Here is a 25,995-nt window from a genome sequence, read left to right as displayed (position 1 = left end):
ATTTTGTCTCTATAAATCTATTATCCATAACCTGTAATGTTATTACTCTCCAGAAATGCATCCAGGCCCCTTTTTAACTCTTACTGAGTTCACCATGACCTCCTCATGTGCATAACCTTACATTTATCAGTGTTGACCCTCATCTGCCACTTCTCAGCCCAAACCTCAAGACTATCCAGAACCATTGACTGACATACAACGAAGGTTAAATGAACAGGCCTTTAATAGTCCTGGGGAACAGTCCTTGTCACTATAGAGTCCTTGAAGATTAGAAATAAGGGTCTGACTATTACTTTACTTAAAGGGGTTATCCAGGAATAAAAAAACAGGGATCATTTCTTTCAAAGACTGCTCCCTGCCTGTCTCCAATGGAACTGAGCTGTAGAACCACACCCAACCTGACGTGAATGGAGCTAAGTTGTAATACCACACCCAACCTGGAGACAGACAGGGAGCGGTCTTTGAAAGAAATTAGGTCTTTTTTTTTTATTCCTGAATAACCCATTTAACTACCTTAGAACACAGCGGTGAATGCAATCTGGACCTGGTGATTTGTCTATTTTGATTTTATTTAGGCAGCACTGTACTTCTTCCTGGGTAAGACAGGAAGTTCATTTTCTCCCGCTGTATTTCACCTGGTATTTCATTTTCCTCTGGGAATACAGTTAAGAAGAATGTGTTTAATATATTTTTTTACTTTTTCCTGATCCCTGTCTATAATTTCTCCCTCAATACTTTTTAAAGGGCCAATGCTTTTATGTTTAACCTATTTATATTAGTTGGTTTTACTCTCCTTGGCAATGGGTCTGTCTCCACTTTTGCAGCTTTTCTCTCTTTTTTTTTTTACATATTTAAAATTTTTCTCTATAGCTGTAAATGCTCCTTCACTGCCATCTTGCTTTAGTAGCTTATTCTAGGTTCACTTGTCTGTTGTCCCCCATTCCGATTTTCTCCTATCAGCGCCTCCTAAACAGACATTACTACTAACGGATGCATACTGATGCAAAGGGATGCTATTTAGTGGCATCCTTTTGTATCAGCTTTTCATCCATTAGTATGAAAAGTTAACCGCGTACAGACTCCCGCAGCCGGGACTACTACTACTCCCATCATGGAACACTCATTTCCATGATGGGAGTAGTAGCTCCTCCAGCTACAGGAGTCTGCTGGCGGCTGAGGAGGCTACATTAGTGCTTGTACTACTACCCCCATCATGGAACATGTTGGGGTAGTAGTAGTACAGGGGCTGAGGGATTGATCGCACCGGATCTCACTTCTGAGGAGTGGGCGGCATACTCTGCTTCCCTGCGATGCATAAAGTGACTTTATGTTCATTTTCAAATACCCCGCCAGGAGCCCTGAATGGCCGGCACCCAGTGGGCATTCAGGGCTCCTGGTAGGGTTTTTAAAGGGAACCCGTCATTAAGTTTTACCATATATAACGAGTGGCAACACGTAATAGAGGTTAATATCATGTGTCCTACCATGTTTGGATGTCTGCTGGCATGTCTGTAAATGTGGCAAAAGCAACTTTAATAACTGTTACATGCAGTATGTAAATGAGGCTTAAGTAGTCACCAGGCATGCTCAAGTAGTCACCAGGCATGTGGCCTGCTGAAGAAGTCACGGCTCCCCACGCTGTACTCACGCTCATTCAGGCTCTAATCACTCCTATTTAGACATGATTGACAGCCTACCTCTAAGAAATGACATCAGACCCTGACTGAGCTGCTGAATCATACCTAGATAGGTATTATTTGAGCCCGAATAGGCGTGATTACTGCTCTGGTAGCCATGATTACTTTAGCAGCCGCACGCCCGACTGAGCCTCATTTACATACAGCATGTGACCATTTATAAAAGTTGTTTACTTCACATTTATAGATCTACCAGCGGACATCCAGACATGGCAGAACACGTGATATTAACCACTATTATGTGTTACCACTGATTAAATAGGGTAAAACTAGTGATTGGTTCCCTTTAAACTTGTGCGTAATCTCAATTCCTTCCCCCCGACCCCTCCGCATCTTCTAGCGCAGTCAAAGCGCACATCGGGGACATATAACTCCATTCCCTGCTGCTTATCCCCGTACCAGATGGGGATGAGCAGCGGGGAATGGGGTGACATGTCTCTGCTGTGCGCTCTTGATTGCGCTCCATTCTGTGCTGCCCATTCCTGCTTCCTGCTCCATTCCCTGTCCGGTACGGGGATGAGCAGCAGGAATAGAGTAACATGTCTCTGCTGTGTGCGCTGATTGCACTAGAACATGCTGAGGTGCAAAGATGAATTGAGATTGTGCACAGTACCGGGAGCCTTGAATGGCCACTCTGTGCTGGCCATTCAGGGCTCCTGGCGGGGAATTTGAAAATTAAAGTAAAGACACTATATACATCACAGGGGAGCGGAGCATGCCACCCGCTCCCCTGGTTAATAGCTTTTTATGGCATCAGGGCTCAGAAGTGAGACCAATCCCTCAGCCCCTGTACTACTACCCCCAATATGTAACAGACTATGTTTTATGATGGGGGTAGTAGTACAAGCACTAATGTAGCCTCCCCAGCAGCAGCTGGGGGAACTACCACTCCCATCATGAAAACAAATCTGTTCCATGATGGGAGTAGTAGTAGTCCCGCAGCACTGCGGAAGTCCGCTGCTTTCATCTCTTCTGAGCATGCTCAGAAGTAATAACGGATATTAAAAACCTGGTGCAAACGGATGACATTAAAGGCACATCTGTTTGCCATAGACTTCAATGTTCAATTTATAATATCCGTTTCTATTCCGTTATTTTTGCATGCAACCTCTTTTCGCCGTCAAAAATTACGGATTAGAAACCAATCGGCTTGCAAAGGACTGTGAAAAATTCCCATTGACATCAATGGGATTTATTTACAGTCATTTGCAAGCCGTTTGCTAAAGGCTTGAACGGATTGGAGAACAGGCATGAATTAACGGGGACAGACGTTAATGTGAATGAGCCCTTAAATGCTCATTTATTGCCCCCCCTAACATTTTTATTCATCCACATTGGTTTTCTCCTATTCCTGATCCTTTTATTCCCATAAAGGTATGTACCTCTTAGGCCTCTTTCACACTATGAAATACCGTATTTATCGGGGTATACCACGCACCGGCCTATAACACACACCCTCATTTTACCAAGGATATTTGGGTAAAAAAAGGTTTTTTACCCAAATATCCATGGTAAAATGAGGGTGCGTGTGTGCGCATGTATACCCAGATACACCCCCAGGAAAGGCAGGTGGAGAGAGGCCGTCTCCCCCCATCCCCGGTGGCATAATTACCTGTTGCCGGGGTCGGGTCCGCGCTGCTGCAGGCCTCCGGCGTGCGTCCCCTACGTCATTGCTATGCACTGCACAGCGCATGACGTCAGTGCGCCGCGCAGTGCATAGCAACGACGCAGGGGACGCACGCCGGAGGCCTGCAGCAGCGCGGACCCGACCCCGGCAACAGGTAATTATGCCACCGGGGATGGGGGGAGGCAACGGGGCAGCGGCGCCGGCAATGGGTGCCGCTGCCCCTTCTCTCCCCCTGGCTGTCGGCGCCGCTTCTCTCCCCCTGGCTATCGGCGACGGCAATGGGGCGCCGGCCCCGATAGTCAGGGGGACAGAACGGGCAGCGGCGCCGATAGCCAGGGGGAGAGAAGGGCCGGCAGCAGGGCTCTAGACCCCAGGAAAGGCAGGGGGAGAGAAGCGGGCAGCGACGGCCTCTCTCCCCCTGCCTTTCCTGGGGGTGTATCGGCGTATAACACGCACATAGACTTTAGGCTAAAGATTTTAGCCTAAAAAGTGCGTGTTATACGCCGATAAATACGGTAGTTCCGTTCAGGAACTTCCGTCACAAGTTCCGTCACTATATCGGGGAAAACATGCCGTTACAAAAACCCTGACTGCCGTGACTAAATCGCATTGCAGCCTATGGGGTTTTGTAACTGCCCGTTTGCACTCGTATATGCCCTTAATTTATTACTGACGTGATACAGTGACGGGACATTGTGGCGGAAAAATTACTGCATGCAGTTATTTTTCCGCCACAATGTCCCGTCACTGTATCACGTCCGTAATGAATTACGGGCATATACGGGTGCAAACGGGCAGTTACAAAACCCCATAGGCTGCAATGCAATTTAGTCACAGCAGTCAGGGGTTTTGTAACGGCAGGTTTTCCCTGATATAGTGACGGAACTTGTAACGGAAGTTCCTAAACGGAACTATTTCATAGTGTGAAAGAGGCCTTACAGTGAGAATTTAAAATATTTCTCCCATTTAGTGTCTGTATTCTTGTTTTTGAGGACATTATCCCAATTTATTTTGTTAAGGGTTTCTCTGAATTGATGAAAATTTGCCTTCCTAAAGTTCTTGTTCTTGTGCTCCCTTGAGCTTTTCCCTTATTGAAGTACAAGTTATAATGTATTATATTATGATCACTATTTACAAGGTGTCCTAGCTGCACATTAGTTAGGTCAGGTCTGTTGGTTAATATTCCAGTATGGCACCCCCTCTGGTCTGGTACTAAACCATTTGGGACAGATAATTGTCTTTAGCTATAATTAGAAACCTGTTTCTTTATGAGATTCACAGGTCTCAGACTCACAGTTTATATCAGGACTAGCTTTTGCCCGCGGCTTCGCTCGCGTTAAATTTGGGGTAACATAGATCTACTTTTTACGATCCTATAGTAATGAGGCCACTCTGGGTAAAGTCTAAGGGCATCCAAGCTCGTCTAAGGGCATCCTGAGCTCGCTTCATAACCCTCCCATGCCGCATCGCTGGGTATACCCGGCGTTCTGCGGCAAGGAGTAAATTCATACAAACTTTGAACCCCCGTTTCACCCCTTCACGGGTGGAATTTTAGAAAACGTTAAAACACGTGTTTCTTTATCTCTAATTGTTAGCCTAAAAACAAAGTTTCTCTATCGGCTCCATTGGGGGACACAGACCGTGGGTGTATCTTGCTGTCTCTAGGAGGTGTGACACTATGGTAATAAAAAAAGTCAGCTCCTCCCAGCAGGATATACCCGCCTTCAGGCTCTGAGCTAGTCAGTTTAAGCTTAGTGTCTGAAGGAGGTGGACATGGGCTGGTCTTCTGTTTTTTATTTTCCTAGTATAGGGACGTGTTAGTTTTTTATTCCCTTTCTTTTCCGTTTTCAGGTGGGGACTCAGGAACTGCGGTTCACTGTTTCCCCATTGCGAGTAAGGGGGCACAGATATTGCGTATATGCGCTGTTAACCCCCCCTCGCCAACAGTCAGTGCCTGGGTGGTACCTCATGGGTCCGGGTCCCCCTATGTCTCTGCTCCCCTCGCTCGCGCATAGCAGCTAGGCGTGATGCAGGGACCATAAGCTGGCTGAAGACTTCACTGAAGACTCCATTAGGTAAGTTCTTCTGACTGAGGTAAGTACTTTCCCCCTTTTTTCTCCATAGGTACGGACTCGCAACCTCTGGAGACCTCCTGTTTTTGGCCCATCTTCAGTTTTATGGGCCTGCATTTTACAGGGGCTGAATCTTTTTATTGGGGGAGCAGTGGCACCTAAGGGGGCATATATTATACGGCACTTTACTTCTGGGGGCACTTTATTTTATTATGTGTGTGTGTGCTTGGTGCAACTACTTCAGCGCCTTATATGCGGCTGTCTGCCACGGCGCTGTTCAGGCTGGGCGCTTCCAGTGCCAGCTTATATTCGCTTTACTGCAGCGCCTTATCCGCTTGGAGCTGGGCGCTTCTGCGCCAGCTTACTTTCGCCGGCTGTGTCGGCCGGCGTTTAGGCCGCCCGCTCTATTCCCCCGAGCGCTATGCGGACTGGACATGGCGCTCGGGACAAGGAGCCCTTCTCGGCCGGTCTTAGCTCCGCCCCAAGGGCTGGGAGCTTCCAGGGGCGCGAAGCAGCCTCCAATCAGCGCCGTGGGCGTGATTTTCACAATGTTGGGGCCTGTTACTGGGTGCCTTACTTCGGGCACGCCCTTTCTATTGGCTGGTCTTTTTTAGTCTCCTTAGCTGCACGGAGTGGGTTCTCCTCACTGCAGCTGACAGGGGACACAGACCAGGGTGAGAAGGCTAGTCTCTCTCTATCTCTTTTTTCCACCATTATGTCCGTTCCCAGAGCTGTTCCTCCCTCTAGTCAGAAACCTGGAACTTCAGTGACTTATTATTTTTGTAAGCACTGTAATACCAAGATGTCTGGCTCTGCTGAGCCAACTTGCCCTGCCTGCTCCACTGCTCCCCCAGAGCCCATGGTACCCAATGATGCCCTTTCGGTCCCGGTGGGTTCAGCCGCTCCACCACCCTGGGTTTCTCCCTGACCCAGTATATGGCTGACTTGACCCAAGTCTCCCGTTCAGTGGCTGAGGCCTCCCGGGTAGTGATGTCCGCCCTGAAGGGGTCTTCCCTGCGCAGGACCTCTGAGAAGACCCGCTCCTCGTCTCCTCATGCTTCATGCTCTCACAAGTGTACTAGGGGTGCCTCGTCTGGCTCTTCCATTGAGTCTTCAGATAGACGTGGGCGTTCCCCCTCGGGGTCCCGCGCCCCCCCATCATCTGGGCACGAACGTCGCTCCTCCAGAGGACATTCTCGGAATCGCCACTCTGCCACGCCAGAGCTGCGTACCCGGTCAGGTTTGCCCCCCTCCAGGACTGCCTCTACTCATTCACTGGTGAACTGGTGGATGAGGCTTCCAAGCCGGCATCTGACTCAGAGGACCACTTGGACTCAATTGCAACGGTGAACTAATTGGTGACAGCCATAAGAGACACCTTTCACCTAGAGGACCAGGATCTTCGGATGTCTATCCAGAAGTATCCTTTCATCTTGGTAAGCCAGCACCTCAAGGGTTCAGCTCTCTCGCTGACTGACAACATTCTGGAATCTGCATGGAAACATCCAGACAAGAGGTTCCCGGGAATCAAGGCAAACCAAGAACGTTATCCATTTGTCAAGGACTTTGTCGCTAAGGTGATTTCCCCTACCTCAGTGGATCCACCAATCTCCCGGATCTCTAGGGCGACTACACTGCCTCTGGCAGTTGCCGCTGCCTTCAAGGATCCCACGGACAGGAAGGTAGAATCCTTAGCGAAGTTTGCTTCTGAAGCAGCTGGCTCTTCTCTTCTTCCCCTCTTCGCCTCGACATGGGTGTCCAAGGCCCTGTCGGAGTTGTGCCAAAAGCTCCATCAGGATATCTTAGCGGGATCCCCCCCCCCAGAGGATCTATCTGCTCTGGCTCTCCAATGCTCTAAAGCTGGGGACTTTCTGTGCGCAGCTTCCACATAGTCAGCCCGTTGTTCTGCCTTTGCGGTGGGTCACCTAGCGGCTCTCCACCGCTTTATGTGGCTTAAAGCTTGGAATATGGATGCCGCTTCCAAAAGGTCTCTCACTGAGCTTCCCTTTACGGATGGCCATCTTTTTGCCGAACGCCTCGATGAGATTATCTCCGAGGCAACGGGAGGTAAGAGTTCCTTCTTACCTCAAAATAAGGCTCGCCCTTCTTCCCAATGGAAGTCCTTTTTCCTTTCGGTCATTTCGGACCTCTGGTTCCAGCTAAGGGTCTGGGCAGGCGCCCTCGCGGGACAATAAGGCTCCCTCGTGCCGGGCACGCCCGGCTTGGTAGTCGGACTCCAACCGGTCCGGCCCTTTTGCGCCCAAATCGGGCAACCGCAAGCCCACTTCTGCATGAAGTAAGGCCCACACCCGCGGTTTCTTTCGGGTGGGACGTCGTCTCTTGTTGGTCTTGGTCATCTGGGACTTCACACATTAAGGACTCTGGGGTCAGGGATGTGGTGTCCAACGATTACTGGATCGAATTCACCTCCCTTCCGAGGAATCGCGTTTTTCTATTCCGGGCCCCCCGGTCTCCTTCTCTGGCGAAGCAATTTCGAGCAGCTCTCAAGTCTCTGCTTCTCCAGGGGGTTATTGTCCCCGTTCCTCCAGGGGAACGTTTTGGGGGTTTCCATTCAAATTTTTTTCTGGTCCCCAAGATGGACGGTTCTGTGCGACCAATCCAACCGTCACCTTCTCATCAACCACTTCAGAATGGAATCTCTCTGTTCGGTGGTGGCGTCCCTGGAACAAGGGGAGTTCCCTTCATCGGTGGACATCAAGGATGCCTACCTCCATGTCCCAATATTTCCGGCCCATCCTCTGTACCTCCACTTGCGGTTCCGGAGGGGCACTTTCAATTCGTAGCCCTCCCCTTTGGTTTGGCCACGGCTTCTCAGTCCTTACAAAGATCCTTGCGCCAGTGTTGGGCCTGTTTGGTCGAGGGGAATCTCGGTGACCTCCTATCTGGACGACCCTTTCATCAAGGCTCCGACCAGAGCCCAGACTCTGGAGAATCTGGACGTCACTCTCCACTCTCTGACTTGCTTCGGGTGGATGGTCAACCGGGACAAGTCAGTCTTCTGTCCTACCCAGTCTCTAACCTTCTTGGGACTTCGATTCAACAGCCTCTGCCACATTTGTCTTCCGCCGGACAAACGTCTGGCGCTCTGGTTGGGGGTCCGCTCCCTTTGGACCCAGGTATCAGTCTCCATCTGCACAGTATGGATGACCTGGGTCGGGTAGTGGCAACTATGGAGGCCGTACCCTTTGCCCAGTTTCATTACCGCCCCCTTCAACTGGCGATTCTCTCTCGATGGAACAGGTCTCCTCTGTCCCTCAATCGTCAGATTGTTCTCCCTCGCTGGGTCTGTCAGTGTCTGCTCTGGTGGCTCCGCTCCCCCCTTCTCCAAGTGCGGTTGTTTCTTCCCCTTCACTGGCAGGTTGTTACAATGGATGCCAGCCTGTCGGGCTGGGGCAGCGTGTTCAGGGATTGGACGGTCCAGGGACTCTGGTCTCCCCTGGAGACCCTTTTTCCGATAAACACATTGGAATTACGGGCGATTCTTCTTTGTCTTCTTCATTGGGAGTTCAGTCTTCAGTCTCGTCCTGTCCGCGTTCAGTCGGACAACGCCACGGCCGTGGCGTACATAATCGATAGGGCGGCGCTCGCAGCTCGGCAGCCATGGCAGAGGTGACCAAGATTCTCACCTGGGCGGAGAGTAAAGTTCTGGCCATTTCAGCGTTTGACATTCCGGGAGTGTTCAACTGGGAAGCGGACTTCCTCAGTCTGTCCTCACCCAACCCCAGCAAGTGGTCTCTTCATCCGGAGGTCTTCGCGCAGCTCTGTGACCTCTGAGGCTTTCCGGACGTGGACCTCTTTGCGTTCCGGCACAATCGGAAGATCCTTCCGTTTGTGTCCAAGTTCCGGGACTCTCAGGCTCTGGCCATGGACGCCCTAGTGATTCCTTGGGTGGGGTTCGCCCTACCTTATCTGTTCCCTCCTCTTCCGCTCCTTCCTAGGGTGCTGAGGAAGCTCAAGGCAGAGGATGTCCTCTCCTTTCTGGTAGCTCCAGATTGGCCCCGAAGGTCGTGGTACGCCAACGTAGTCAGGCTCCTGGACGACGCTCCTCTGCGCCTTCTGCTCCGCCCGGTCCTACTCTATCGGGGTCCTCTTGCCACCCCAATTTACAGTCGCTGCATTTGTTGGCCTGGCAGTTGAGACCGCGGTTTTGAGGGCCCGCGGGTTCTCTTCCCAAGTCATTCACACCATGCTCTAGGCTCATAAGCCCTCCTCCGCACGAATTTACCACTGTACTTGGCGGTTTTATTTTCGTGAAGCTCAGGACTTCTCCCGGTGACCTTCCCGGTTCCCCGTCTTCTCTCCTTTTTTTGCAGTCGGGGTTGGAACTGGGGTTGTCTCTCAGTCCCCTTAAAGGTCAGGTTTCGGCCCCTGGTTTCCATTTCTCATGTCCGGACCTTCATGCAAAGAGTGGCGCACGCTGTTCCTCCTTATCGGTCACCTTCTCCCCCTTGGGACTTGAACTTGGTTCTGAGTGCCCTCCAGGGTGAACCCTTTGAGCCCCTTAGAGAGGTGTCTCTCCGCCTCCTTTCTTGGAAGGTGGCGTTTCTTGTTGCTATCACCTCCATCCGGAGGGTGTCTGAACTGGCAGTTCTTTCCTGCCGTTCTCAGTTTCTGGTGATCCACCAGGACAGGTCGTTTTCCGGCCACTTCCTTCCTTTTTGCCTAAGGTGGTCTCGGCCTTTCATCTCAATGAGGACATGGTCCTCCCATCCTTTTATCCGGCTCCTTCTCATCCTCAGGAGCGCTTACTACACATGCTGGATGTAGTTTTGGGCTGTTCGGTCTTATCTCTCCATCACTTCTTCGTTTCGTCAGTGTGATTCCTTTGTCGTCCTTACGGAAGGTCGTCGCAAGGGACAACCTGCTTCCAAGGCCACCATTTCTCGATGGATTCGGTCCGCCATTGCGGAAGCCTATTGCTATAAGGGGAAGATTCCTCCTTTCAGGGTTGTGGCTCATTCCACACGTTCTGTTGGGCTTCCTGGGCTCTCCAGAATAGAGCCTCGGCCTCGCAGATTTCCAAGGCGGCTACCTGGTCGTCTTTCCACACTCTCTCGAGGTTTTCCCGAGTTCATACTTTTGCATCGGCTGATGCTAGTCTGGGTCGTAAAGTGTTGCAGGCGGCAATGGATCGGCCGTCTGCCTGACTGCTTATCTGCCCACCCAAGGGACGGCTTTGGTACATCCCACGGTCTGTGTCCCCCAATGGAGCCGATAGAGAAAAGGAGATTTTTTAACACTTACCGTAAAATCTCTTTCTCGAAGGATCCATTGGGGGACACAGCTCCCGCTCTTTTTGGGTTTTTCCTTTGGTTCTCTGTCCGTGGGTGTGTTCAGTTGTGTTTTTTCTTCTGGTTCTCGGACAGTTTTCGGTTTTTCTTTGCCCTATTGGTCTCCTCCTATTGCTCTGGAACTTAAACTGACTAGCTCAGAGCCTGAAGGCGGGTATATCCTGCTGGGAGGAGCTGACTTTTTTTATTACCATAGTGTCACACCTCCTAGAGACAGCAAGATACACCCACGGTCTGTGTCCCCCAATGGATCCTTCGAGAAAGAGATTTTTTCTAGGTTCAAAAATGACGGACTTCCATACAAACTTTCAACCCCTTCTTCACCCCCTTAAGGGTTGGATTTCGAAAAATCCTTTCTTATTCCTTGTCTGAGTCTTAAAAACAACAACAGTGAAAAAATTCAGCTTTCTAGGTCCAAGGTTTAGGCTGGGCGTTGATGAGTCAGTCCTCCTCTTTTATTATATATATATATATATAGTTAAAGTCCCCCCATTATTACCACCTCATTCTGATTATTCTGATTACATCTGCATATTCCATTATATTTGGCCGCTTATAGCAAACCCCTATCAGAATTGTTTTTATTTTTTATCTCTGTATATTTCTACCTATAATGACTCCACATTATCGTTTCCTTCCCATATATCTTCCCGCAGTGCAGCCTTCAGACTGGACTTAACATAAAAGGCAAACTTCTTCCCCTTTCTGTTGTTTTCCCGATCCTTCCTGAATAGACTATAATCCTGTATGTTGACCGCCCTGTCATAGCTATCGTCCAACCATGTCTCTGTTATACCCACTATGTCATAATTCAACTCCAGTTCGTCAGTTTTATTGGTCAGACTTTTGGCATTAGTCAACATGCAATTCAAAGTTGTGTGGGGGTACATTAATAAGTCCCAGCTCTCTATCTACACTGTCTTCCCCCTCTATGTTGTAGATTCCCTCCCCCCCAGTTTCTAGTTTAAACACTCCTCCACCCTTCTGACCATCTTCTCCCCGAGCACAGCTGCACCCTAAACATTAAGGTGCAGCCCGTCCCTACAGTAGAGCCTGTGACCGACAGAGAAGTCTGCCCAGTTCTCCATGAACCCAACCCCCTCCTTCCTACACCAGCTTCTGAGCCACTTGTTTACCTCCCTAATCTCCCGCTGCCTCTCTTGGTGCAGGTATTATTTCAGAAAATACTACCTTGGAGGTCCTTGCCTTGAGCTTGCTGCCTAAGTCCCTGAACTCATTTTTAAGGGCACTCCACCTACCTCTTACTTTGTCATTGGTGCCAATGTGTACAATGACCATTGGGTCTTCTTCAGCTCCTCACAGTAATCTGTCAACCCGATCTGTGATATGCTGAACTCGAGCGCCAGGCAGACAACACACTGTTCGGCGATCCCCGGTCTTTTTGACCGATCTATGAACCTCTGAACTTACATTTGTACTTGTGGGCATGTCTGACAAAGCATAAAAGGTTTACGTTGCTCTACGCTACTTGCTGCATTGCTTCCCTCTCAGGTACATAAATATACTTCTAAAAAAGTCATGTGGTTGAAGGGGGGGAAAAAAACTTACATACTCACCTGCCGCAGATTCCCTGTTTGTGCTGTTCCAATAGTGTCCTACTCTTTACCAAGAGATTTGTAAATTACTTCTATTTAAAAAAATCTTAATCCTTCCAGTACTTAATCCTTCCTTAGCTTCTGTATACTACAAAGGAAATTATTTTCTTTTTGGATTTCTTTTCTGTCTGTCCACAGTGCTCTCTGTTGACATGTCTGTCCATTTTAGGAACTGTCCAGAGCAGCATATGTTTGCTATGGGGATTTTCTCCTGCTCTGGACAGTTCCTGACTTGGACAGAGTTGTCAGCAGACAGCATTGTGGACAGGCAGAAAATAAATCCAAAAAGAAAAGAAAATAATTTCTGTAGTATACAGCCGCTAACAAGTACTGGAAGGATTAAGATTTTTTAATAGAAGTAATTTACAAATCTGTTTAACTTTCTGGCACCAGTTGATTTAAAAAAAAAAAAAAAAAGCTCCCCTTATTCGAGGCCTGCTGTGAGTATTTAGACAACATGACATCAGTCCTCTAGATCATCAAGGAGGGAGGCATGAGATCTCAAACTCTCAGATGGGTTTCATCTTTGATTGGGCAGAGATAACCCTCACCCATTTTTCACATTCAGGGCTCCCACACAGGGAGGACAAACCTGTTGCGACAAAGGCTCTGTCTATTTCATTGAGGCTCACGTGGGCTTACATTTTCCCTGAAATTTTTTGAAAATCAGGCAAGACCAAGTTTCAGTGACAGACATCATTACATTTTGACCCAAGAAGTCTTGATTCAGCCAACTCATTAAAGGAAATATGTCATTATAGCTGGGCGGAGCTGCCGCCCGGCTCATGAATATTCATGAACTTATCCTCGTAGTCTAACTTCTTTTTCTAGGTCTGGTGGGGAGGACCGCGAGGATAAGTTGATGAATATTCATGAGCCGGGCGGCAGCTCCACCCAGCTATAATGACGTGTGGCCGAGTCCCAGATGATAACACCTCCCACTGAGTCCCAAGCCAGGGAATAACAGAAAATTAAAAATATAGATATCTTAAGAAGCGCTCAACCATTTTTAACCAGGTAAGGAGCGCTTTAATCAGGATCACCCGCACTACAAGCTTGTGTAACAGGTTTAGTGCGGGTGATTCTGATGACAGATTTCCTTTAAGAGGAGTCTAGGGCAATAATTGAAGCTTTCCCCAGAGCAAACACTGGTGTCAGGGGACAAGCAGCTCTTGTCTGTTCCTGCAAAAAGAAATATTGCTTGATGGACTTGACATGGGTTTGTCCCCTTCTACTCAGAGTTCATACAATGGCCATCAACGCTTCCATTTGCAGATTGATTTCTCAAGACCCCATTATCAAGAGATTCCTTAAGGTTGGGTTTTCACTTGGCAGTTCTTTGGAAAACTGCCACTGCACTTTTGAGCCAAAGTCAGAAGTGTATTAAAAAAGAATGGGAAATATGAAAGGAAGAATTATACTAGATCCAGCATATGAATATCTCACATACATTATATATATATATATATATATATATATATATATATATATATATATATGTTTATATATCACACAGCAGCGAATATCCCTCTCTAGTTTAAGTTTTCTGCTTGTAATATTACACAATGGACTGGGGGAGCTCCATCTTTATGGGGAAGAGGGGGCGCTTACTTTAAAAAAAAATGTATTGTTTATTTGATTTAACAAATATTTCCATCGGTCCTACGAGTTTGCGGGGGAGAATATTACCATCTGTGCTGCTGTTAGGACTAAGGGAAAACAAATTCAGCTACTCCTTCCTGCAGCAAATGTAGAAAGAAACAGCTAAAAGGTATCAAAGAGATCTCAGTTTTAGCAGTATTATGCGCCCAGTGCATACATCCAGCAGGAAAAGACTAATAGATGCAAGGGAGCAAGTGATGTCAGAGAAGGGAGCTTGTTTTGCCAATTGCTGTTGTACAGCCCAATAACATGTAGTTAGGGGCACATAGACTCACTTTCTTCAGATGAACAGTCTGGATCCATTCACTTTTTCGGACATCAAATATGTCGACCGCATTTTCACTGAAGACTGTGAGATGAGGACAGGTGTACGCTGAAGGAAGAACACATTTGCATTAATCATATACATGGATTCAGTCTCTTAAAACATTATGATATAACTGAATTCACTCAAGAACAATGGTTATTTTGCATGAACTTACTAGGAGACATAAATAACCAATACTTTCAAAAGAATACTATTCTTCCTCAAAGTTTTATACATGACAAGTTAAAACATCGAATTTACCAATTGTAACATGAAATAAAAAAAATGGTTTCTAACACAAAGTAATTTGTCATAAAGCACATCTCTATAAAATATTTTTAAATTGTCTAATTGTCAACTTTTAAATTACATTTAAAGTAATGTTTTTATTATAAATATATTTTTGGGGAAATTCTTATTTATAAAATAAAAAAAATGTAAATATTGGCTATTTCACACTAGATGGACAATAGGTTGATACCGCTTTTTCTGTAACTTACTTATCAGTGTTACATGGTTGTAATAGGTAATAAAAGTTGAAAAGATAAGAGTCCATCAAGTTGGACCTAAAACCGTACTTGGTTGACCAAGAGAGAAAGGCAAGGACCTTCAATGAGGCTGATGCAAATTGCTCAAAACAGAGGAAAAATTCCTTCCCAACTCAAATATTAGAATAAATCCCTGGATCAACGTTCTATCCCCATAAATCTCATGTCCATAACTTTTAATAGCAAATAGCAAAACTTGTTTATTGAGTCAGCCATCACAACATCATGTGGCAAAGAGTTCCATAGTCTCACTGCTCTTTACAGTAAAGAAACTCCATCTGAGGGTGAAACCTTCTTTCCACTAGACTTAAAGGATGCACCTTTTCATGGTTACTAGCCTAGATCTAAAAAGATCACTAGAGAGATTTCTGTATTGTCTATTCATATATTTGTACATTGTGATCAAATCACCCATCTACAAACTAAATAACCACAAGCTTGATAACCTAAAGGATGCCCCATATGCCCTATGCAAAGCTGTTTGCGGGGGTGGGACCCCCCATGATCTTCTGCATGGCACACCGGCAGTCCCCAGGAATGGGGCGTGTTGACCCCCATACAAAGCAGCAGGTGACTCATGAATCTCTGTGCCAGCTCTCCCATCAAGATACATTGAGGGGGCTTGTCGACCGCTGCTTCATGCTGGGGGTCAACATGTCCTGTTCCTGGGGAATGTCGGAGTGCCATGCAGGAGATCGCGGGGGTCCCAGTGGTCAGACCCACTGAGATCAGACACTCTGTATAGGGGATGAGTGTTTCTGCACCGGAGTACTTCTTTAATTACCTCAGGAAAGTTCAGATACACATCTACCCCAATCCAATCTATAACTGTCCTTTCCATAGAGACTGATTAGATCAGTCTGACCAGACTGATCCCCCATATATCCATGTTGGTTCTGTGTTAGAAGGTTATCTTCTTATAGGATTAATCAAAACTTATTAAATTGTGGTCATTATTACCAAGGTGACCCCCTACCTCTACTTCGGATACTATGTCTGTCCTATTGGTTAGTATAAGGTCCAGAAGTCCCCCAACACCACCACTAGTTAGGAAAGGTAGCTGTCCTTTGTTATTGCCATAAACCTATTTTCTTTTCTGGACCTGCAGGTTTCAGCTTTCCAGTCTATCAGGGTAGATAAACTTCACCTTTCTTTCCTTCCCCATATATTTGTCTTATTAGTTGGTTTCCTGCTGCTTCTATTATACTGTACTTGGCGACTTATAACAGACCCCTATCAGTAACTTATTGGGGGACATTTATCAAAACCTGTCCAGAGGAAAAGTTGATGAGTTGCCCATAGCAACCAATTAGATCGCTTCTTTCATTTTTCAGAGGCCTTTTTGAAAATGAAAGAAGCGATCTGATTGGTTGCAATGTAGCAACTTTTCCTCTGGACGGGTTTTGATAAATCTCCCCCATTGTTCTTTCACCCTTTATGGGCAACTTAGCAACTTTTCCTCTGGACAGGTTTTGATAAATCTCCCCCATTGTTCTTTCACCTGTAGAAACTCAACATGATCATCATTTTCCTCACCTATGTCTTGACGCAGAATGGGCCCAAAACAGGATTTTACATTTAAGCAAGCCCCTCTCCCATTCTTTCTTGTACGGTCATTTCTGTACAGACTATAACCCTGCAAATTAACGGCCAAGTCTTAGCTTGCATCCAACCATGTCTCACTTATCCCCACTAGGTTATAGTCTTCTTCCAACAGTAATAGTTCCAGTTCCTCAAATTTATTAAGGCTTCTGGTATTCGTATACATGTACCTGATGTTTTTATTGGTATTTCCATTCTTATTAGTTACGTCTGATCAAACTGCCTCCCCTACACCTTCTATATTGTAGTTTCTTGCTCAGAGCTGGCGTAGAATTCAGCTACAATTTATGCCTGTTTGCAGTCATAAATTGTAGTAAATTTAGCACATGCAGAATGCCATGCCCTCTGAGCAACACCAAGTCCACTTTACTCCTTGCTCGCCCCACATGACAAGGTCGGTGCAAAGTGTCAAAACGTTGCATTTTTGTGCACAATATGTAGAATTAGGGATATTTATCAAAACTTGTGCAAAGCTGACCAGTTGCCCATAGCAACCAAACAGATTGCTGTTTACGAAAATAAATGTAATGCAAGAATTTTGCTATTTGAAAAATACACCAGGAGCAGGCATGATAAATCCCCCATAGAGTTTTATAAAGGAATGGACACCAAATCATTCCATGAGGGGGTCTTCCTAGTCAGAAAAAGGAATTTTGGAATTGAACATGCCTATATAGAAGAAAGGCCACATTCACCTATACAAATTGGTACATTGTGATTAAACTAAGAAAAGTATAATTAGTAAGATAGCATAGGGACAGACACTAGGACATGCCAATCAACAATATAACTGACTATAGTTATTAATATGGAAATAAATTACAATTTACAACTAGTAATCAGAAAAAAAAAAGAAAGAAGAAATGTGTATTAAACTCACAGCAAGCAAGTGGTGGTGCGGGCCACATGATTTCCTGTGAACGTGACTTCTTTCCCTCTGCATTCACATATATTGCAAACGTGGAGAAACACAATAGGTACTCGCTTAGTGCCAGTCTAGCTGCACAAAGTGCATCAGGGGCAGCTTGTATAAGGAAGGTTAGCTTGGAATCATCAGGATTTGGAAAGTTTAATGGTGCCCCTTCATTGAGGATAGGATAAAGAGAGAAACCAGATGTGAAACCAACACATAGCCGTTCCCCTAAGATGTCCATACACTGTACAACTCCAGCTGCTTGGAATTCTTTTATCCGCCGGGGAAGACCTTTTCGGTTTGTCAATTGGAAGCAGACAACCTGCCGCTTGGAAGCGGCACAAAGTACAGCTGTGGAGCCTTGGCACACCAAACCTGTTGCAATGACCTGACAGCCCTTTGCTTCAGGGATCTTTACTCCAGAAGAGTCTGGTGGGAGGTCCCAGTTGAAGAGACGAACGCTATGGCTTTTTCCACAAAGGACAACCAACTGCTGGACTTCTGGAACAGATCTCAATGACAACACGCGCTTACAGTCTCCTATCTGGGTGATATCTAGTTTAAAGAAATGTACAGATATTAGTTGTGGTTTTTCGTGTGTTAAGTACAGATTTTGGGGGGAGTGGGAACTGTAAACAAAAAGAAACATAAATAACTAACATACTTGTAGTCCAGCTACAAGCCTAAGGCCCAAACCACATTTTGGAGTACCACTGGAAGTTATAGGCTGCAACATATCCCACTGTTTAGGCATCACACATCGCGTTTACGGAGTGTATTTTATGCTGTGCAAAACCCACTGTGCAGCAGGAAATCTGCTGCATATTCTTTTATGGACAGACACACAGGGCTACCTGGCAGCAGCCCTGTGTGCACAGTGAGGTTTGGAGACGGGGCCAACATGTATATGTACCTGTAATGCGCGGGCTGCTCTCCTAACCTTACTGTGCAGACAGGGCTGCCGCAGGGAAGCCCTATGTGTCTGCGCATAGGAGAATTATGGAATGTATATAAATCCTGGAGGGTCATTTATGAGCACAACACCCCTGAGGAAGTTGCCAGGTGGCGATGGAATGCGTGGGGTCCCCTGTGGCCCCGTCCTTAGTAACTACTACCACAGATTCTTCCAGTCTGGCACGCTTACCTCTTGCAGGGTTTAGTATCTGCTAGAACCATGTGGATCGAGTAACTATTTTTCAGACACTGCACTTTACATTGGGGACTGCAATTTTTCTGTTTATATCATTCATATATATATATTTTTTATTTATTAAATAAAAAAAAAATGATTACTATTTAGGGATATGTGCAATTATCGTGTTATTATCTGCACTGGTCATTAACCCCATTTGTGTATTATATGCTTACTCACATTTGCTGGTCCACATGTATCTTTTTGTTTGGTCTTTTTTTTTATACTGGCTGGAGTCTAGATTTATATGTATTGGTCTTCTAAGGGCGGGTGCTCATCTTCAGGGGAGGGGGTTCATGGCCTCTCTCCTGAGTTGTGCTTTGGCTCTCATGTTTTTATTGTCTGTGTATATGAATGTTGTGCAATTAAGATCATTTGAATTGGATATTCACTATTATACTTCAGTGTTGCTTTCTGTCCAGAGCTATGCTCATAGGAGAAGTCGCAATGTGTGACCCAACCCTCAAAAGGTATTCATTGCCTATTAACTGCAGATAGCTCTGATGATGTAACTGTGTAGTTAGAATACATGGTCAATTTATCATAACTGTCTATATTATAGGTAACAGTTAAAGGGTTACCCAATATTCTAATAAAATTGATAGCCATCAATATTAGATCATTGAAATCTAACATGCCATAGGGAAACAGTTTAAATGTCCATATACACCAGATTGTCAGAACATACATTTACAAATATACAATATTAGTATTTTTATTTCACTTTTTTTTTTTAAAGAAAAAAATCTAAAAAACCTATAAGTCATATGCAAAAGTTTAGGCACCCCTGAGAATGTCCATGATTTTTATTTATAAATAATTGGGTGATTGGATCAACAAAATATCTGAAAGACACAGTAATATTTTAGTAGTTGAAGGGGTACTCCAACCCTAGACATCTTAATCCCCTACCCATGAATGGAGGGGGTGTGGCGTGGAGTCACGACCACAGCCACCTGATCCCAGCATTGTGAACATAATGTTCAGAACGCCGGGTGACTGCGCAGAGATCGTAGGGGGGTCCCAGCGGCCAGACCCCTGCAATCAGAAATCTTATCCCCTCCCCTTAAAGAGTTATTATGATGCCCCCCATGTTGCCAATCTTCTAAGAAGAGTCAAAGAAAACAACTTGCAACTGGCCGCCTTATTGATTGATTGGATGCACCAGTCTATGAAGTCCAAGGCTTAATCAACTCACCAAACCAAATGTGTGTTTCAATTAATCAGTACTAGTTAGTTAGTAGTTACTAGTTAGTTCAAAGAAAGGGGTATCCAGCTCCCAAAGAAAAATTGGAGGTTTTAAAAGTCCAAAGTTTAATGATCCATATTAAAAATGCTAAAGAAAAACTCCCAGTGAAGGTAAAAACCCTACGTGTTTTGGACCATTGGGCAAAGGAGGAAAATGTGTCAATAGCACATGGTATCAGGGAAACCCTAATCCCCACCTGGAAGCTGGCGTCTGTCATCACTTCCTGGGAGGAGTTATAGCAACTCAATAAGAATTAACCCGTTCTTGTAGAGAAGAAATATATTGAGATTTGCCACATAAATCTGCGTAAAAACTGTGTGATTCATACAAGAACAAATTAACCACAAGAAGAAAAAAGGAACAATACAAAATAATTCCTCTGATCCAAAACAGTCCAAAATTCCTAGGTTTTGAGTAACCAAAATTAATAAGATACGGAAAAATTAAAATAATAAAAGGATAATAAGAAAATCCAAAATACCAACAAAATTCCCAAAATAAATAAATAAAAATATAACAAGTTATTGCGAGAGTTGAAACCTTGCGGGTAACGTGAATCCAACCTTAATATCCAAAATGCCTCTCTTTTAAAAACTGCATATGGCCAATCTCCTCCCCTAAGGGGGAGAGGTACACATTCAATTCCTGTAACCCGAATGAATTGCGGGTCCCCCGCATACACTTCCAAAATATGCCTACTTAGACCAGAGAGTGCACGAGAACCACTACTTTCTCCTTGTACATGAAAATGTTCGTAAAAACGTTTCTTTAGTTTTCTTGAGGTGCAGCCTATGTATTGCACATTACATTGAGTACATATTGCTGAGTATACCATATGTGTGGTCTCACAATTTATAAAAGATTTAATTTTGTAAATGTTACCATTTGCAGGTGAATAAAACTGTTTGGTGTGTGTCATGTAAAATCCAGTCTGAAGGCCGCACTGCAGGAGGATATATGGGAGGGAAACTATAATTTGGAGTCATTAGGGGTAGAAATATATGGAGATAAAAATAAAACAATGCTGAGGGGGGTTTACTATAAGCCACCAAACATAATGGAAGAGGCAGAAGATCAATTACTGAGGCAAATAAACAAGGCAGGAAATCAGAATGAGGTGATCATAATGGGGGACTAACTATCCTGATATTAACTGGGAGACTGAGACCTGCGAATCTCATAAAGGAAACAGGTTTCTGACTATAGCTAAAGACAATTATCTGTCCCAAATGGTGCAGGGCCCGACTAGACATAATATTAACCAACAGACCTGACAGAATAACTAATGTGCAAGTAGAAGGATACTTAGGAAATAGTGATCATAATATAATACATTATAACTTGCTCTTCAATAAGGGAATCTCTCGAGGGGCCACCAAAACAATGAACTTTAGTAAGGCAAAGTTTGATCAACTCAGAGAAGCCTTTAACAATATAAAATGGGATAATTTCCTCAAAAACAAGAATACTGACACTAAATGGGAGACTTTTAAAAATATCTTAAATTCTAACTGTAAGATGTATATACCTTATGGGAATAAAAGGGTCAGAAGTAAAAGAAAACCAATATGGATGAAGAAAAATGTTAAGGGGGCAATAAACGACAAAAATAAGGCATTTAAGCTACTAAAAGAGGACGGCAGTGAAGAAGCATTAAAAAAGCTGTAGAGAAAAAAGTAAAATATGTAAAACACTGATAAAAGCCACAAAAATAGAGACAGAAAGATGCATTGCCCAAGAGAGTAAAATTAACCCCAAAATATTCTTTAACTATATAAATAGCAAAAAGGTCAAAAATGAAAGTGTAGGCCTTTTAAAAAATGATGAGGAAGAAATTATAAACTGGGATCAGGAAAAAGCTAATTAAACAAATTCTTCTTCACTGTATTCACCGAGGAAAATGAAATGCCAGGTGAAATACAGCAAGATAAGGTAAACTCCCCAGTACAGGTCACCTGTCTAACACAGGAGTGTGAAGAAGAGGCAAAAAGGTTGGGGCGCTCTCTCTTGGATGTTGGCGGCGTGATGAGTTGGTCGAAAACCACTACACCCTGGGTGGTGTGATGTCCCGCCGAGGTTATCAACGGGGACCGCACCTCACCAGGCGGGTGTAAAGTGGAGACTGATGGTGGCAGTTGTGCTGCTCGAGATCCCCTGTCCGTGACCGCGAAGGTGTACGGATATGTTATGACCAGGAAGAGGAAAGTGAAAAAAGGGGGTACTGGACGAGCGCTACTGCTGAAATAAAATGGATGCGGAACGCCAATAAAGCACAGGACAGTTTATTATGGTTTAGAACAAACGGTCCGTTTGTTCTAAACCATAATAAACTGTCCTGTGCTTTATTGGCGTTCTGCATCCATTTTATTTCAGCAGTAGCGCTCGTCCAGTACCCCCTTTTTTCACTCTCCTCTTCCTGGTCTAACACAGGAAGAAGTACAGTGCCGCCAACAAAAAAATCAAAATAGACAAATCGCCAGGTCCAGATGGCATTCACCCCCGTGTTCTAAAGGAATTAAGTAATGTTATAGGCAGACCCCTATTTTTAATATTCAGGGACTCTATATTAACAGGGACTGTTCCCCAGGACTGGCGCATGACCCCGGGAATTATAGACCTGTTAGTTTAACCTATGTTGTATGTCAATAGTTTGAGGGTTTTCTAAGAGATGCTATTTTGGAATATCTTGATAAAAATAAATGTATGACTCCATATCAGAATGGCTTTATGAGGGATTGGTCTTGTCAAACTAACCTGATCAGCTTTTATGAGGAGGTGAGCTCCAGACTGTACCAGGGGGAAATCGCTGGATGTTGTATATCTAGATTTTTCCAAAGCGTAGTGCCACATAAAAGGTTGGTGCATAAAATGAGAAGGATTGGGCTGGGGGAGAATGTGTGTAAGTGGATAAGTAACTGGCTCAGTGATAGGAAACAGAGGGTGGTTATTAAGTGTACTTATTCTGATTGGGTGACTGTTACTAGTGGGGTACCACAGGGGGTCAAGTCTTGGGTCCTGTTCTATTTAATATATTCATGAATGACCTGGAAGAGGGGTTGAATAGTAAAGTAGCAATCTTTGCAGATAATACTAAACTCTAAAGCGGTAAACACTATAGAGGACAGTGCACTGTTACAAATAGATCTGGATAGGTTGGAGGTTTGGGCTGGAAAGTGGCAGATGAGGTTCAACACTGATAAATGTAAGGTTATGCACATGGGAAGAAAAAAAACGGGCTGGGATTATGTATTAAATGGGAGAACACTTGGGACGTCTGACGAAAAGGACTTTGGAGTCTTAGCTAACAGTAAATTTAGCTGTAGTGACCAGCGTCTGGCAGCTGCGGCCAAGGCAAATAAAATCATGGAGTGCATCAATAGGGGCATAGATGCCCACGACAAGGAGATAATTCTCATTATTCAAAATTGAAATAAAAGTTATATTTTATGAGAGTCTGGATAGAGGTCTTGCCCCTTGCTGTCCGCACATTGGGCTACATCAAAATCCCTGCTGAGTGCTGTGGAAGTTATGAAATGGAAAGAAAAAGATGCTTGGGTATCTTGTGATGTAGCATCATTATATTCTTGCATACCGCATACAGAAGCCCTCTTGGCAGTGGAATATCAAGTTAGAAAGTATAGCCTATATGATGAAACCTTTTGCCAATACATCTTGGAAGCTTTGAGTTTTCTGCTTTAGCATAATTATTTTCAGTTTGATGATGATTTTTATGTCCAGGTGTCAGGCTGCCCTATGGGTGCAAAGTTCGCAGTTATTCATGGCTTACTGGGAAAAGGGTCATCTATATTCTGCCATTAACCCATTCTCATCCGATAAAGGATGGTATGGCAGATATATGGATGACCTCCTCCTAGTGTGGTCTGGTGGCAGACAGAGAATAGAGGAATCTCTCACTTACATTAATAACAATGCAATGAATCTAAAATTCACCATGGAGTTGATACTGTATGGAGATTGCATTGAGGGTCGTGTGCATTCCAAATTATTTAGAAAACCAACTTCTGGTAATAGTATCCTGTCTGCCATGAGTTGCCACCTGAAGCTTGTCATACGTAATCTCCCAATAGGAGAATTTGTTAGGGCTAAAAGGGCTTCATCAGACAATGTCGCATATGAAGAGTCATGTCATGACACACTAACGAGGCTATGGTGTTAACATTCTAAACAGGGCAAAGAACATAGTTGACAATAAAAACCGCAATGCTTATCTTGGTTCAGCAACAAATCAGGCAAAAACACATGGCCATAAAAGGGTTAATCAACCTATGACCTTCTCTACTCCCTACAGCACCCATTTAATCCAGATCAGGAATATCATACAGAAACACCTACCTGTATTGTATGGCAATGAGGACAACTGTAGAATTCTAGGTAACTGGGTCAGAATCGTGGCCAAAAAGGGTAAATCCCCACAGGGAAGATTGTCAAACAGCGACTTCAAAGAAAGTCGAAATGAGTGCTGGTTAAGAACAGTGGGAAATTTTAAATGTTCGCGTATGAGGTGCAACCTATGCAAATGCATGACACAGACCAAACCGTTTTATTCACCTGCAAATGGTAAAAATGTACAAAATTAAATCTTTTAAAATTGTGAGACCACACGTGGTATACTCAGCAATATGTACTCAATGTAATGTGCAATACATAGGTTGCACCTCAAGAAAACTAAAGAAACGTTTTTACGAACATTTTCATGTACAAGGAGAAAGTAGTGGTTCTCGTGCACTCTCTGGTCTAAGTAGGCATATTTTGGAAGTGCATGCGGGGGACCCGCAATTCATACAGGTTACAGGAATTGAATGTGTAACTCGCCCCCAGAGGGGAGGAGATTGGCCATATGCAGTTTTTAAAAGAGAGGCATTTTGGATATTAAGGTTGGATTCACATTACCTGCAAGGTTTGAACTCTTGCAATAACTTGTTATATATATATTTTTTTTTTATATTCAAAGGAAGTATTTATTAATACAGTAGTAAACAACAAGGGTCCGCATGAGACACATTCCGCTGAAAGCGTAACAACGTAGGTAAGTTTAGCTATAGCTAGCCACAGTCAACGTGAGTCTAGCAGTATATAGAACACTGAAATGGCAGGGATGTGGACCATCTACAGAAAAACTCCATTCTCAATGTAAGCATTCTCTATGTTGGTAGTGCAGACATCACAACTAATAAATCCATAGAACACATTAGTATCAAAGAGAAAAGTAAACTACAACAAAAAAAAAAAAAAAAAAAATGTATATAGATATGAAACGTCAGTGAGAGAAGGTGGGGCAAGAGAAGTAAGAAGGAGAGAAAGAAAAAGAGAGAGAGGGGAGGGACAAAAGGTAGAGACATTGGGGGGGGGGGGGGGGCAGGAGAGGTAGCCAAGTCGGGGGCTAGTGGGGAGAGGGTACTCAGACTGCGAGAGTATGGGTAAAAGAGAGTAGTACACTCACCGCAAACGGATCTAGTCGACCCAGCCTCACGGCTCCAGCCTTGTTCTCCCAAGGAAACCGCCGTCTGTCAAGTAAAGTAGGGTCATGTCTCATGGGCTATCCCTAGCTGTGTAGAGTGGGGAGTCAATGAAGGCCAGCCAGGGTCGCCAAATTGAAATGTACCTTTCCTGTCTACCATGAGAGTCTGCCATCAACTCTTCCATCCGGCACAGGAAGAGAACTTCCTTGTACCATTCCGAGATGGTCGGAGGGAAGGGACTCCTCCAACGTCTGGGTATAACCGTCCGTGCAGCCATCAATAGGAAGTGTGCTAATCTCTTAGAGGGTGTTTGTCTGGAAACCGGTAGAATGGATAGCAGCAGAGCTTTAGGATCATTTGGGTAAGATACTCCGGAGATGTACGGGATATACGGGACAGCACAAGCCCCCAAAACTCTCCAAGCACAGGGCATGACCACCAAATATGGGTCATTGACCCATGGGGGGTGTCACATCGCCAGCACAAGTCAGGCACGGTCGGGAAAAAACGGTGTAGAACAGAGGGGACTCTATACCAGCGGGACAACAACTTGTAGTTGGTCTCCTGTGCTCTGCATGAGATGGACAGGCGATGACACATAGTGAATGCAGCAGTCCAGTCAGAAGGCGCATAGGTTGTGTGCAGTTCTGACTCCCACTCCGCCACAAACCGAGGTGGAGACTGGGCCGCCTCCTCTAATAATAGGCCATAAATCTGG

The 25,995-nt window shown here is 44.9% G+C and overlaps 1 protein-coding gene across 1 annotated transcript in view; it reads right to left on the bottom strand.

Annotated features, from left to right (window-relative positions):
* The window catches only part of CDC42BPG (CDC42 binding protein kinase gamma), a 241,734-nt gene that overhangs the window by 30,606 nt on the left and 185,133 nt on the right, over positions 1–25,995 (bottom strand). The window contains exons 30-31 of the mRNA XM_056527077.1: positions 17,324–17,911; positions 14,262–14,359 (exon numbers count right to left, since the gene is read on the bottom strand). Of these exons, the coding sequence (XP_056383052.1) occupies positions 14,262–14,359; positions 17,324–17,911 (686 nt within the window). The remainder of the gene's footprint in view (positions 1–14,261; positions 14,360–17,323; positions 17,912–25,995) is intronic.

This window comes from Hyla sarda, chromosome 6 (genome assembly GCF_029499605.1).
Source record: "Hyla sarda isolate aHylSar1 chromosome 6, aHylSar1.hap1, whole genome shotgun sequence".
NCBI classification, from domain to species: Eukaryota; Metazoa; Chordata; class Amphibia; order Anura; family Hylidae; genus Hyla; species Hyla sarda.
Note: the sequence above shows the minus strand (reverse complement) of the source record. Positions and strands in the feature narration are given on the sequence as shown.